At 38.6% G+C, this 12,818-nt stretch overlaps 1 protein-coding gene across 1 annotated transcript; it reads left to right on the plus strand.

The window, feature by feature from the left end:
- The first annotated feature begins 338 nt into the window (after positions 1 to 338).
- Positions 339 to 12,437, plus strand: cnstb (consortin, connexin sorting protein b). Its single transcript, XM_086018269.1, has 10 exons — positions 339 to 554; positions 2,508 to 2,829; positions 3,921 to 4,030; positions 5,246 to 5,276; positions 6,261 to 6,347; positions 6,416 to 6,524; positions 7,967 to 8,043; positions 8,749 to 8,978; positions 10,347 to 10,491; positions 10,843 to 12,437. Exons 2-10 carry the CDS (start codon positions 2,706 to 2,708, stop codon positions 11,049 to 11,051), a joined length of 1,122 nt encoding a protein of 373 aa, XP_085874395.1. The 5' UTR covers positions 339 to 554; positions 2,508 to 2,705; the 3' UTR covers positions 11,052 to 12,437.
- The last annotated feature ends 381 nt before the right edge of the window (positions 12,438 to 12,818 follow it).

Consider the following 12,818-nt stretch of genomic DNA (forward strand, 5'->3'; position numbering starts at 1 on the left):
TGGGGCCTCGGGTGCCTCCTGGGAATGTAATGGCCCAATCATTTTCTATACCCAGATGAATGGATGGATAATACTAATTAAGGTCAAGTAAATCAAATACAGAGACCAAATTTAAATAGTTGCATCTTGTAATTATGCAACAAGAATCCTACGTACATGTTGACGATGTGTTCTTGGAAATCTGACGCGCACTACACCGGATTAAGTCATCATATGACTCTTTCGAGCGTTTACGTAACCTCTGACACACAACACGAGCCCAGCTCTGCCAGAAGATGGCAGCCTCGGCCACATGTGCGACTAAATTAAAAAAAAAATAATAAAATAAAAAAATATATACCAATCGCATGAAGGGAAAACAGGCGTTTGGTAATGAGACGAGGCTGCAAATTCCCCGGATGTAAGGGTAAACAAGATGAGCTTGTAGGAGACTGGAGGCGCATGACGACAAGGTTGATGTGCACCTGCATCCAAAAAACGAGCGAAGACGCCCGAGACTTGTGCTTTCTTTCCGGGAGAAGATGCGCACGCACGACGCTACACTTCATACAGCTGTGAGTAACCTACATGATGTCTTCATCCTCCCCAGATGTGTCATGAAGTTATATAAGATGCAGTGTTTGGTTTTCAGTAGAGGGATGTCACGCTATATAAGGCAACGATGGAGAAGGGAAGAGTCCGTATCTTTGTATATTATATCTTTGTATCGTCTGTATATTTGACTCAAGTCGCTTAACGAACCCGTTTTATTGATAATTCAAGCGTGAAAACTAGTGAGAGGCGAACATGTATACTTGTATTTTGTTCTCGGCACAATGTAACCCACTTGACAGCCTCCAATTAAAAAGAAAAGTATGCAGGTATACTGTGAATGGAGAATTGGGTTGTACTACATCAATTTGACGTCAAATTTAGCCAATGAGTCACTTCTTGGTTTGGCCCATAACGTATCAGAAAATACGCAAAATGTTGTTATTGTTTTTCAAAAGTAAAAGCAAATGTTATAAATGTGTCATTTTGATACAATATACTGTACATATAATAGTCAGCTACAAAAATGGGAGAATATTTACTACTGAGAGGCTTAGATTCCAAGTATTTGGACAATTTTAAATGAAAGATCTCTAAACGATTGATTATAAAAAAAATAATAATCCCACAAATTAACTTAAAAATTTCAAACCTGAGATGCAGGTAAACTATAAAATAAAATAAAAATAAAAATAAAATAAATAAAAGACCCTTGCCCAACACAGTCATAATACAAGCAGGATCTAGTCTCAGTAGAAAGCAACGCTTTGCTGATCTTAGACAATTTATTAGACACTGCCATTTATTCTGCCGTCACTTTGCTTTTGTGTAGTATCTCATAGTTTACTTCTATCTCATGCACTGATTTGCTAGCTAACAGCCAATCACAGTTTTCAATTGTCATCGAGTTTGCATACAGATCGATTGCATTTTTTTCTTTAAATATGCAATTAATATAAATGTATTGTGGCAGAGTATCAAGTGATCTAAGAATAAAGCATCCATGTGAAAATGGCAGGGAAGTCACAGGTATCAAAATATTTCTCTACATGTGGGGGTTGCCAGAGAGTGAACATCACAGCCATTAGCTCCGCCCCTGCCATTAAAAACATAGTGGGGGCCCACTGGAGGGAAAACGCACTTCTTGCATAACGGTAAAGACAAAAGTATACAATGATAAAGACATATCAGTTGCATAAATGATCCTAACTACTCATTGAACCCATTACACTCTTATCTTTATACTTTGTACAACTTTAAGGCAGGGATGCGTAAAATATGGCAGTACGGCCGCTCCGTTCTTTAATCCGGCCCAAGAATTTAGCTGTTATTCCCTTAAATATTGCATGATTAGGCTGCTTTTCCCTTAAATTGGTTAATTCAAATGTGTTTATTAATTTTACTAATTTATGTCGATTGAATGACCGTACATGCATGTTTTTGCAATTTGGGAGAAATACACACAGGATTGCTCCTTAATTCTTCACATATTATGAGTCATTCCTTGCTCCCAGTGTTCCTGTCTCATTCCCTGTTGCAAAAATTTACAGCATTCCAATGTTGAATAAATGTTCAAACATTGTGCCGCACAGACTCGAAGCATCATGAGGCATATCCCGTATGTGATTCATCGGCACCATGACAGCTCTGACCTATCCATTCTACGCTAATGCTTAGAGACAGGAAGTTGTGACGGTGGTGTTGACAAGCTTTTCGTGTGTAAAATGGCAGCAGGCCTTGTGTAAAATCTTCAAGGTAAAAAAGTTACAACATATTCCCAGTACGAAAGCCTTATTAAAATGCATGCTAGTTGTTTAGTTGACTACAGCCTTGCTTGAGTTTAGACACAAAACAGCTAATTGAGTCAGTGGCATTAGTACCATTTCACAAGCAATGTGATGCAAAGATGCAATCTTCAATTTCTCATTGTGCCATCTGTTTTTCAAAATAATAAAATAAACCATTTTTTTTGATAGCTGGCCGGTGACAAGGAAGCTGTTTTCTGATTCGACCTCCAAGCTCTGATTAAAGCGTAGAAGACGTTGCGCATCTCCCCCTGCACATCTCCCCCCTGCTTGGCTACTGCTTGGCACATACTTTCCTGGGAAGGATTAATTAATAGTTTCTCAAATACAAATCACTCAGAACCAGAGACGATTACTGAAGAAAAATACATGAAAGAAAAGCTGGCCGAGGTGACCGAGGTGATGGGTAACAAGAACACTGGGCCACCGAAAGGTCCAGATACTGCCCCTCATCCAAAGGATGATGATGACATGTGCATCAGCAGTGTCACAGGTACTAAACTTTTGATATAACTTTTTGATTTGTTCTGTACAAAACACCTGACACCTGTCTGTTTTTAATACAATAAATAATACCAACACTAATTTGTATGCACATATGAATGAATACAACTTTGAGCTGAATAAGCTTTTCTCTTATTATTGTCTTTAATTGTACAGGGTTTCACTGCACTTTCCCAGATTCACTTCTTTGCTGATTTTTTGGGAAACCGATCCTCTCTTATTCCCTGAAAATCTCAGTTATTTGCTAGTTTTCTGCAGGCCAAAACATTGTCTAAACGTATTGCTTGGGCAAGTGCCAAGGCCCTATGTTGAAATGAGTTGAGGAGTTTCATTCGTAGTGAAATCAGTGCTTATTCATGAAATGCCTCCCAGAGACAGTTTCTCATTTATGAAAAATTCAAGTGAAGCATATATGATAAGACAGTGAAATGCATCATCCTCCTCCTCCTCCTCATCGTCAACATGCTGCCCCCTCTGAGAGTACACCAGGCAACCAGAGCATTAACATGAGCAGGATGATAGTAAGACCCAGAAAATTACTCTTTGATGTATGCCTATGACAAGTAAATGGTGCATTTTCTAGAAATAAATAAATAAAAGTGAACCATTCGGGTGATATTCTAAGAAATGACACCAGAATAAAAAATACACTAACAATAAAGGAATAAAAAAAAATTCAAAATATATATATATATATTTAGACATAAATTAAATGAAAACAAATGCCTCCAAAAAGTGTCAATCAACATTGCATGTACAGTAGTTAAGATATATCAACATGCTAATCTCACCTCACAGCTAAAGTTCAGCGTTCATCATTGTGACTCACACTTTAGTATTAGTACACATCATCACTTTGTGACACTTTCCATGAGGGGCATGTTTGCTCAGACGCACCATCATGCACAACACACACTTCTGACATCATGGATGACATTTCTGCGTCATCACCACATTTATTTTCCTGCAGTTGACAATGCTTCTGTGAGGAAACATGCAAGGCTTCCCATAATGAATTGGACATGAGAAACAACAGGTGAGTCTCATAGGTGCTTTGTTTGTTTTCTGGTATGTTTCCAGGAAGTGTCTCCAGTTATGGAGCGTCGAGCCTCAGCCCCGAGCTGCTGGCCTCTCTGCAGTCTCTTGGAGAAAACGTTGACGCCACACTACTGCCACACTCGCTGCACCAGGTGGGTGTTTGTGTGGAATGAGGGCAATGTTTTTTTTTTTCCTCCTCTAATCCTTTGGGAGCATGCTTTTACTAAGAGAGACCAAACAATCATCTGGTGGGTGACATTGCGTACAGCACACTGGCGTTTCAGATTCAAAGGTATTAGGTGGAGTTTCAAGGTTTCAAGGTTTGGCAGAAGCAAAGTTTCTGTAAACTACTATTTTGTGCTGCACTCATCCAGGAGAAGCCGTTTCATCATTCATCATTAACTCCACAAAAAGTGTGAAAAGCGTCCAACAAATTAAAGTTAAAGTTTACGTGCTGTAATGTAGATAAACAGAATTGCTTTTTTTCTTGCTCTGCCTCTAGTTGCTAGGCAGAATTTGGTGATTTTTCCTCAGCCCAATTCAAATAATTCAAGAAGAGATCAAATATAAAACTCTAAAAAACAGTATTGCAGTATTTGATTTTTGTTTTTATTCATACATACGCATTTCAAAATTTAATTCACAACTCAATGACTACTTGATAGGAAGGGAACTTAGCCGTAATGCAAAATCTAGTTTTTTGCAAATCTAGTTTTTTAGCCATCTCCGGGGGCAGTATAGTGGTCATAAATCTAATAATAGAAATACATAATTGTTGAAATCTGGCCAGTGCATTACACACAAAGATTTTATTTGGTCATATCGACTTGGATCTTCTGTTTTGCTATTTCTATTTCTTTGGTTGTCAAAACTAGGATACTCTAACAAGAAATGAGAGAAATGAAGACCAACAACATATCGTCAACAAATAAGCATTCGTGCATCTTTTGAGGAAGAATTGTAGCTTCCAATAGTGAAAAAAGTGTTTTTATCGTACAATGGTTTCTGTCAAGGGGCTGCTTATATGGTTAATCCGCATAGATATATAAATTTTAACAGTAAAAGAATAATGAGCAAAATTTGTGCTATTGAGATATTCCATATATGCGATAAGTAGTTGCACGTGACTTTCATTTTCTCATGTCGTCTGCATGCTCAGTCTCACCATGTGACCGTCATCTCTTTGAAGGAATGGAGTGCATTTCACATCAAATCACCTTCTCGTGGCTGAGCAGCCTAATTTGACAAGATCCACTGTGCTCAGTCATGAGGGCTAAAAGTTGTTTTTTAAAAACGTCTCGAGGGTAAAAAAAAAAAACCTTTGCAGGTTTTCTCTTACCGTACGTTAAACATGTGTTTCGTTACAGATCGCAGAAGCCTGCTCACTCCAAGAGGACTGTATCCTTTCAAGAGAAAAAAAATCAGTGATTTATACAATGCAGGGAAAAAGTCTATCTAAAAATAAAATTCACTTTATGGTAAGGCCACAACAATAACTTAAATTCACTTTAGAAGTCTGGTTTATTTTAATTACATGGGAAGGCCTTTTTTGTTTATGTTCTTTAAACTTTGTGGGGAAACTGCTTTTAACTCATTCACTGCCATTGATGTACTAATTTGCCTTTTCACAGTCCAGTCATTCAGTCCCAGGAGGTTGTATTTTTTTTTTCAAATTTTTTCAAACATTAGGGTAAAAGAGGGTCTGAAAATGTCTGACAGTGAATGAGTTATAGGGAAAGTCAACCCAAACATATTTTTTTCCCAGAATAAGTTGTATGCAGGCTCACTAGTGGAAACAAGGCGTTCTGATTAATATTTGTGGAATATGAGAAATCCACCCGTTTTAGCTATGTCAGGGGGCGGCCATTTTGTCATTTCTGTCGACTGGAAATGACATCACAGTTGCTCAGGGCTTAGATAATCACCAATCATGGGAAAACAGGTGAGCTGTGATTAGTCGTTATCTGAGACCTGGACATTTGTGATGTCATTTCCAGTCGACAGAAGTGACAAAATGGCCACCTCATGAGATGTTTAAAAACTGATGTGTTTTGCTGCTTAACTGCTCTTCCACAAATGCAATATTAATCAGAATGCCTTTTTCAACTAGTGGGCCTGCATAGAACATATTCTTAAAAAATATGTTTGGGTTGACTCTCATGGCTGAGTCCCAGTGCACAAAACAAAGTCCATAAAGCCATGCTCGGACGAGTACATTCCACGTCAAAACAATTCCAGGTCTGTTCATGTGTCTGTGGGCGTTTCCCCATACTTTGTCTCATAGCTCAGACGATTCCGTTTCGCGTGTCTCTTAATGCTTTAAGTCTGTCAAGAGACGAGACCTTGAATGGGTTGAGCGTCTTTAACTGCCGATGTCACCAGACCAGTTGGCCATCCAGCTTCTCCAGCTAGAGAAGCTCTACCATGAACGTGTGCTCTTCAACCTCACTGTTCTGCAGGAGAACTGGGGTACCGCAAACACTGCCTGCAAAACTTGGTACGTTGTGAGAATAGCAATTTTTTTCCTGTGCTTGCAGAGAGCCGCTGCAAAGAGAAAGACGCCGAGAAGCGCTTGCCTGCCGAAACAGACAACATCGGTCAGAAACATATTGAGACGCTGAGGCACATCTGTGGGACACACCTCAAGTGAGTCATCAGCCTGTACACGCACTGGATCACTCAAATAATCACTGTTAGGCTCCTGTGTTCTGCTAAAGAGAAAATGTGAGTATTTTACACAGTGTAGTCCGTAAAATGGAAGTCAACCCAAACATTTTTTCCAAGGATGTGTTCCCAGCAGGCCCACTAGTTGAAACACGACATTCTGATTAATTTTGCGTTTGTAGAATATAAGCTAACTTATTCCACAAGCGCAATATTTGCGTTGACTTCCCCTTTCATGATATGTGAATGGGTGTTCCTCCACTTAATTGTCAGTGGTTGCCTACTTGCAAATGTATATACTGTGCAAATGATGGACCGGTCCACCAATGACGGACGGCCATTTTGTAGGTGAAAAACGATGGATGGGAAACTTAAAAAAATAGTCGAACTAAGCCCATTTTTTTCCTTCTATGTAATCGTCTATTTTCGCGACTTTAGTCTAGGAGGCAGAAGAAGATAATTACGGGGGTTGTTGTCGCATGTACACGCGTGTTTTTTTTCCCTCCCCTAAATCAAATGATCTGTAAGCTAGGGCTGCTCGATTTTGAAAAACAATAGTGATCATTATGATTTTGGTGGTAATTGGAATCACGATTATTCAAACGATCATTTATTTATTTGGTACAAAACAAGAAAATGTTTAAACGTAAAATATAAATAAAATATAAAGACAAATAAATGTAGTTATGTTCCCTTTGGACCAAACAAAATTCATAGTTATGAAAAAAGGTGCAAATGTATAAATTCAACTATGATTTCCTTGAGTAAACAAGCAGTGTGTTGGATATAAATGAATATTAATAATCGGTTTTCACATTTACACCAATTTTGTAATCGTAGAGTGTAATAATCGTAATTGTAATTGAATTTCGATTAATTGCACAGCCCTACTGTAAGCCATTTATTTTTTCAAGGTAATGTGAATGTCAAATGATACGAAAATGTGGTACTTGATGTAAAAAGTTTGAGAACCACTGTTTTACTGCCGACCACTTAAGTAGGTCAGCCAGGGTCACCAAGGCGACAAACATCTAGCTGAAGCTGATGTCTTGCAATGTAGAAACTTTGAAATATTGTAGCTTTACGGAAACACTTCGCTTGTAATCCACTGCTAACAAACAACCACAATTGACAAACGATTATAAAACGTTTTAGCCACAGAGGTACGTGGGAATGAGAAAAACAGTTCCACATTTGTGACGCGCAGAAAACACTGACTATAGCGGACACTGTTATGCACCGTGACACTCTGGTATGCGACCCTAGCCCACAGCCTTTGGGTGCAAGTGGATCTGTTTCAGCTTCAGCTGAGAACGCCAACTCCCCCCTTAAAAGCTCACATTTCTATTATGTCAAATCATGTTGATTTATCTTGTCTTTTTCTTTCCTGTATTTTATGGTTTTCCCCTCATTGTTGGACCAAGGCCATCCCTTGGTGAGGATATTACACTAATAGACAGAGCAAGACAAAGCAAGAAAGAGACATCCCATCAGGGAAAAGGTAAATCCAACTTTGTCTGTCATTGTTGCCAAAGGTACGACACACCTGAAGCCATTATTGTCATGAAAATGTGTTGAGCTACCTTAGCTATGAAAGATAAATTTCAGTTGAGGCCAAGTGAATATTTGTTTATTGAATGCAGATGATGAAGAGAAGGAATTGGGCTATTTTTAGACAGTGATACAAGAAAGTCACAAACAATCTGCTATCTATCTATCTATCTATCTATCTATCTATCTATCTATCTATCTAAAGTGAAAATGAATTATTGGCTTAATAAAATAAATTTCACAACTTTTTTCCTCAATGACTCGTTCTATCTGTCTGATTAAAAAAAAATAGACCTTGACCACAAAAGTTGGGCTGACCCTGTTCCAGCCTTTTGCCACATGCTTTGTATTATTTCCATTGAAAGATATCCATAAAATAAACTGAAAAAAAAAACAAATCACCAAATATAAAATCACTTGATCGTAAAATATGGAGTGCCCATAAGTAACATTGAGCTATATAGGGATACAAATCACTTTATTGTTTGAGTATCTTTTTTACTTGTAATTATTTAACGCTATTCTTGTAATCTCATTGTGATCTCATTCAATTTTGTAGGTGTAGCCAATGAAGTCAACAATAGTAAATTAGCCTTAGCATATATTCAACGATAGGTCCAATAGTTGCTCTACTGTTGATGTTGTGTGTTGACAGCATGCAACACTGAAACATCATACCAAGATGACGAAGTTGGAAGAATGAAGTCCAAGTCAGGTCATCCGAAGAATCCTAAACATGGAAGATACGAAGAGACGTATGAGGAAGTGAAGGAGATGGACGAGGAGGAGGAGGAGGAGGAGGAGGACGAGACGAAGGTGGAGTGGCCAGCAGGAGTCCCGCAGGCGTCAGAAACTGACCTGGCAAAACTTTGTCATGTAGACGGGGTAGGAAAAAGATCTTTTCACCTTCTATCCACTCCCTGTTCTCTCCACTGTTCCTTTACTCATACATGGAATTAGATGGTTTTTTTTTTTTGCAAGCCACATCACAGCCTGCAGCCATAAAACGTTTGCTGGGACACACCCGATGTTTGCTCAATGACTGACATCATCCTCAATTTCTCATCTTGAGACACATTGGGACTGTGCTGTTTTACTGAGCTGGGGCAAGACGGACATCAGCTGTTTCTAATGAGCACCTGAGGCTGAACAGTGTTGTTATGTAACCTAGTGGAGCTTTGCCTGGGTGGGGCCGGGGGTAGCCTTGCTGGATTACAATCGAACTCTTACAAAGAACAACATTTAAGAACCGGAGTACTCACACGCACAACTGTTGACACACCGAGCTGAATGAGTGAATGTGTTCATATGCCAGCTAACTTTAGGCAGGAAGAGGCGGGGTACACAGGGGACTGGCTGCTAGCCAATTGCAGGGCAAAAATGGACAAACAACCATTAAGAGGTGGCTATAGAGGAGCCAAAAATTGTACTCAAGTGGTTACTTTAGAAAAATATGATTTAAAATGGGAGGTCAACACAAACATATTTTATCCAGAATATGTTCTATGCAGGCCCACTAGTTGAAGTACGGCATTCTGATTAATATTGCGTTTGTGGAATATGAATTTTAGCTAGCTCAGGGGGCAGCCATTTTGTCACTTCTGTCGAATGAAGATGACATCGAAGTTGCTCAGGGCTCAGATAACGACCAATCCACGGCTCACCTGTTTTCTGAAGCTGAGCCACGATTGATCGTTATCCGAACCCTGAGCAACTTTGATGTCATCATTCGACAGAAGTGGCAAAATGGCCGCACCCTGAGCTAGCTAAAAACGGGTGGATTTATCATACTCCACCAACGCAATATTAATCAGAATGCCTTGTTTAGACTAGTGGGCCTGCATAGAACATATATTGGAAAAAAAACATATTTGGGTGGACTTCCCTCTTTAAAATGGAAATTAGCCCCAGTGTTACCTGAGGGCAGCAACATAACACAATCTCTGGTGATGACTAACAAATCATATGAACATGAACTGTAACAATTTTGTGTCTTGATTATAATTTAATGTAACTCCATTGCATTCCAAATGCTTTTCAAACATGACTTCTGTTTGTAAGCGAATGTTGCATTCATTAAATACTCCTATACAGGTAACGTATGAAACTGACGTTGGCTGCTGCCTGATGGTTGAATGTAAATAAACAACTGCAGTTTTCCAACAGGTGTTAGTTTGTCTGTTGGCGGGTAAAGAATTCCACTTATGCTGCACTGTAAGATCCATTATGATCTTGTTTGTGTTTCAAATTTAGAGTCTGTCCCCCGATGGTCTGGTCTCCATTCTGAAGAGGAGGAGAGCATCCCTCGATGGATTGCCGCCCCCCAGCAACATGGACAACAAGATTAACTCCAATCGCAAAGTCCGCTTCAGCGAGCCGGAAGATGGCATCGAACAAGGTTGGATTCTAAACTGCGCCAATTTCAATCAAAGAGCAGACTGTTTTTTTGTTTTTTTTATAGTATTAAATTGCAGTGGAAGTTCAATAGTTGAAAATAATGAAGGTGGTTGACCTTCAATTAAAAACAGTTTTCCATCTGAAATCAACTGGAATTGAATGAGGGGTTATTGACATTTGACAAGCCAGTGTGTGTAAGATGTAACTTTTGCTTGTGTTACTATGATCAACAGTAGATTTTAACTTTAGTCATATTGTCGGCTACTGAGCAACCTGAACAGTGACTTGTACACTGAACTAATGTGGTGGCAGTGAAAAAGCAAAACAAATTTGTCATTTGTTTCCAATGCAGACGAAGTGGGCGGAGACTCCTGCTTGATCCTGCTCCTGCTGTGTCTGGTTACCGTGGTGATCAGCATAGGCGGGACCGCGCTCTACTGTTCCTTGGTGGACACGTCGTCCAACATTTGCAACGACTTCACTCTCAACGTCGACTTCTACATGACCAACGTGCGGAGTTTCTTCCATTCACTCAGACATTGGCTGCCTCACGGGACATAAGAGCCACCATGCGAAGTCTGAAGCAGTTTGGGTTTAAAATCACAGACGGCGAAGAACATTTTTTAGCTTTTTATCACTTTTTGAGGAAACCGCAAGATGTAAAATGTTTCCAATCAAAACATGATAGTAAGCTTTTGCTTGTGTGAATTGTTTATCCTATAGACCAAATCTTTACCTCAGAAGGGTTCTTGCAACTTTCACTTGTGTCCAAACAAATACTTGTTTCCCTCATTTTCACCATTGTGGCTTTTTTAGTCTTGTTCCAATCTCTTTTCACTGTGTTTCTATTGATACATTAAGGAATTTCCAATTTTAGGATTGCACGTTTGTTTTTTTTTTTAAAGGTGAAGTCAGTCAGTTTGTTTACGATATGTTGTATGCGCCCCCACTAGTCTTTGTACACGATACAATGAAACTTGATTTATATGTGAGTACAATACTGTACGGGAAAGGGATTTGACGACGAACCAAAAATCGATTTAAAATTGATTTAAACTGCTTAAAATATGCTTCGATGTAAAAAAATAAAAGAATCGATATTGATATTTTGATCACAAAAGGATTTATAATGAAAACAGTCAAATATCTTTAATTCTGGCACTGACAAAACTGAGACAAGCTGACAAAAGATGACAAAAATGAAGTTGTACAATCAAAATTATTAGTTCATTTTCAATTTTTTTGTATGATTACAAAATGTTACTGTAACAAGGACAAAATGCAGATATTAAAACAAAAACGTCTTTTGGTTTTGAAATGAGTCAATTATTTGGTAAAAGATTTTTTTTAAAAATCAAATCGAAATCGGGAACTGAAAATCGAAAAAAAAATTCTAATCAGGGCTTGAGTGAATTGTTACATCCTTAGTCTGGGATAATGTACATACACGTAAAATACTACAAATCATAACGTAAAAAAACAATCTTCATGAATGCGGCAGTGCGTTCATTATGTAGTTCATTATGACGAGTCTCATTCCAATTTTTGCGTATGCAATGTTTTCATTTCAGAGCCACTTCCCACTCAGGTACTTGCATTGTGTTTGTACTCTCTCATACTCATAGGTCCCCAATGTTTTGAAGTTTATCCTTGATATTGATATAATTGCAAAGATGTTGCAATACAAAATGTTTTTTTTCTTGACACATGACTAAATAACACTTTGGATAAAGGTGACCAACAAGTGTTGCATTTTACAATCAGCATTTTGTTTGCATAATATGTCCATAAGGGAGTTGGCACTATTACAGGTAATATTGTAGCCAAGATTTCTTTTTTTCTTCCACAAAGTTGGCTGCATGGGTGAATACAATCACAAGGAACTTTGGATCTGAATCATTACACTGTACTGTATTTAGCATTAAAGGGGACATGTACTTCTCATTATTTGTGTATAAACACTGTAGTTGGGTCTCTGGCATACTTACCACCCATGAAGTTTGTAATTGAAGTGCAATAAGTACATTGGTTTCATGATGGATTTGTGCAACCAGCATTCCTTATTTAGTCTGCATGTACACCAAAGCCAAATGTTAAGCAGAGCTGCACTGAGTTTTGTCAGATGCACAGTTTAGTTGAGGTGAAGTCAGCATAGCCGTAATTGACACATTGTGTTTTGTGTGAACTGTGGAAAAATACTCTACGGTATTGTGAATGATAGTATGACAGACAAAGTGTATTTCCTGAGTTATGCCGCAAGAGGTCAGTGTACATTGCCTCAGTTAAACATCAAATGTACCCCGTCCCTGCCATATTGAATGTGTAAAA

This window comes from Filicampus tigris, chromosome 20, assembly GCF_054856515.1.
Source record: "Filicampus tigris isolate MCC_2025a chromosome 20, RoL_Ftig_1.0, whole genome shotgun sequence".
In the NCBI taxonomy this organism is placed as follows: domain Eukaryota; kingdom Metazoa; phylum Chordata; class Actinopteri; order Syngnathiformes; family Syngnathidae; genus Filicampus; species Filicampus tigris.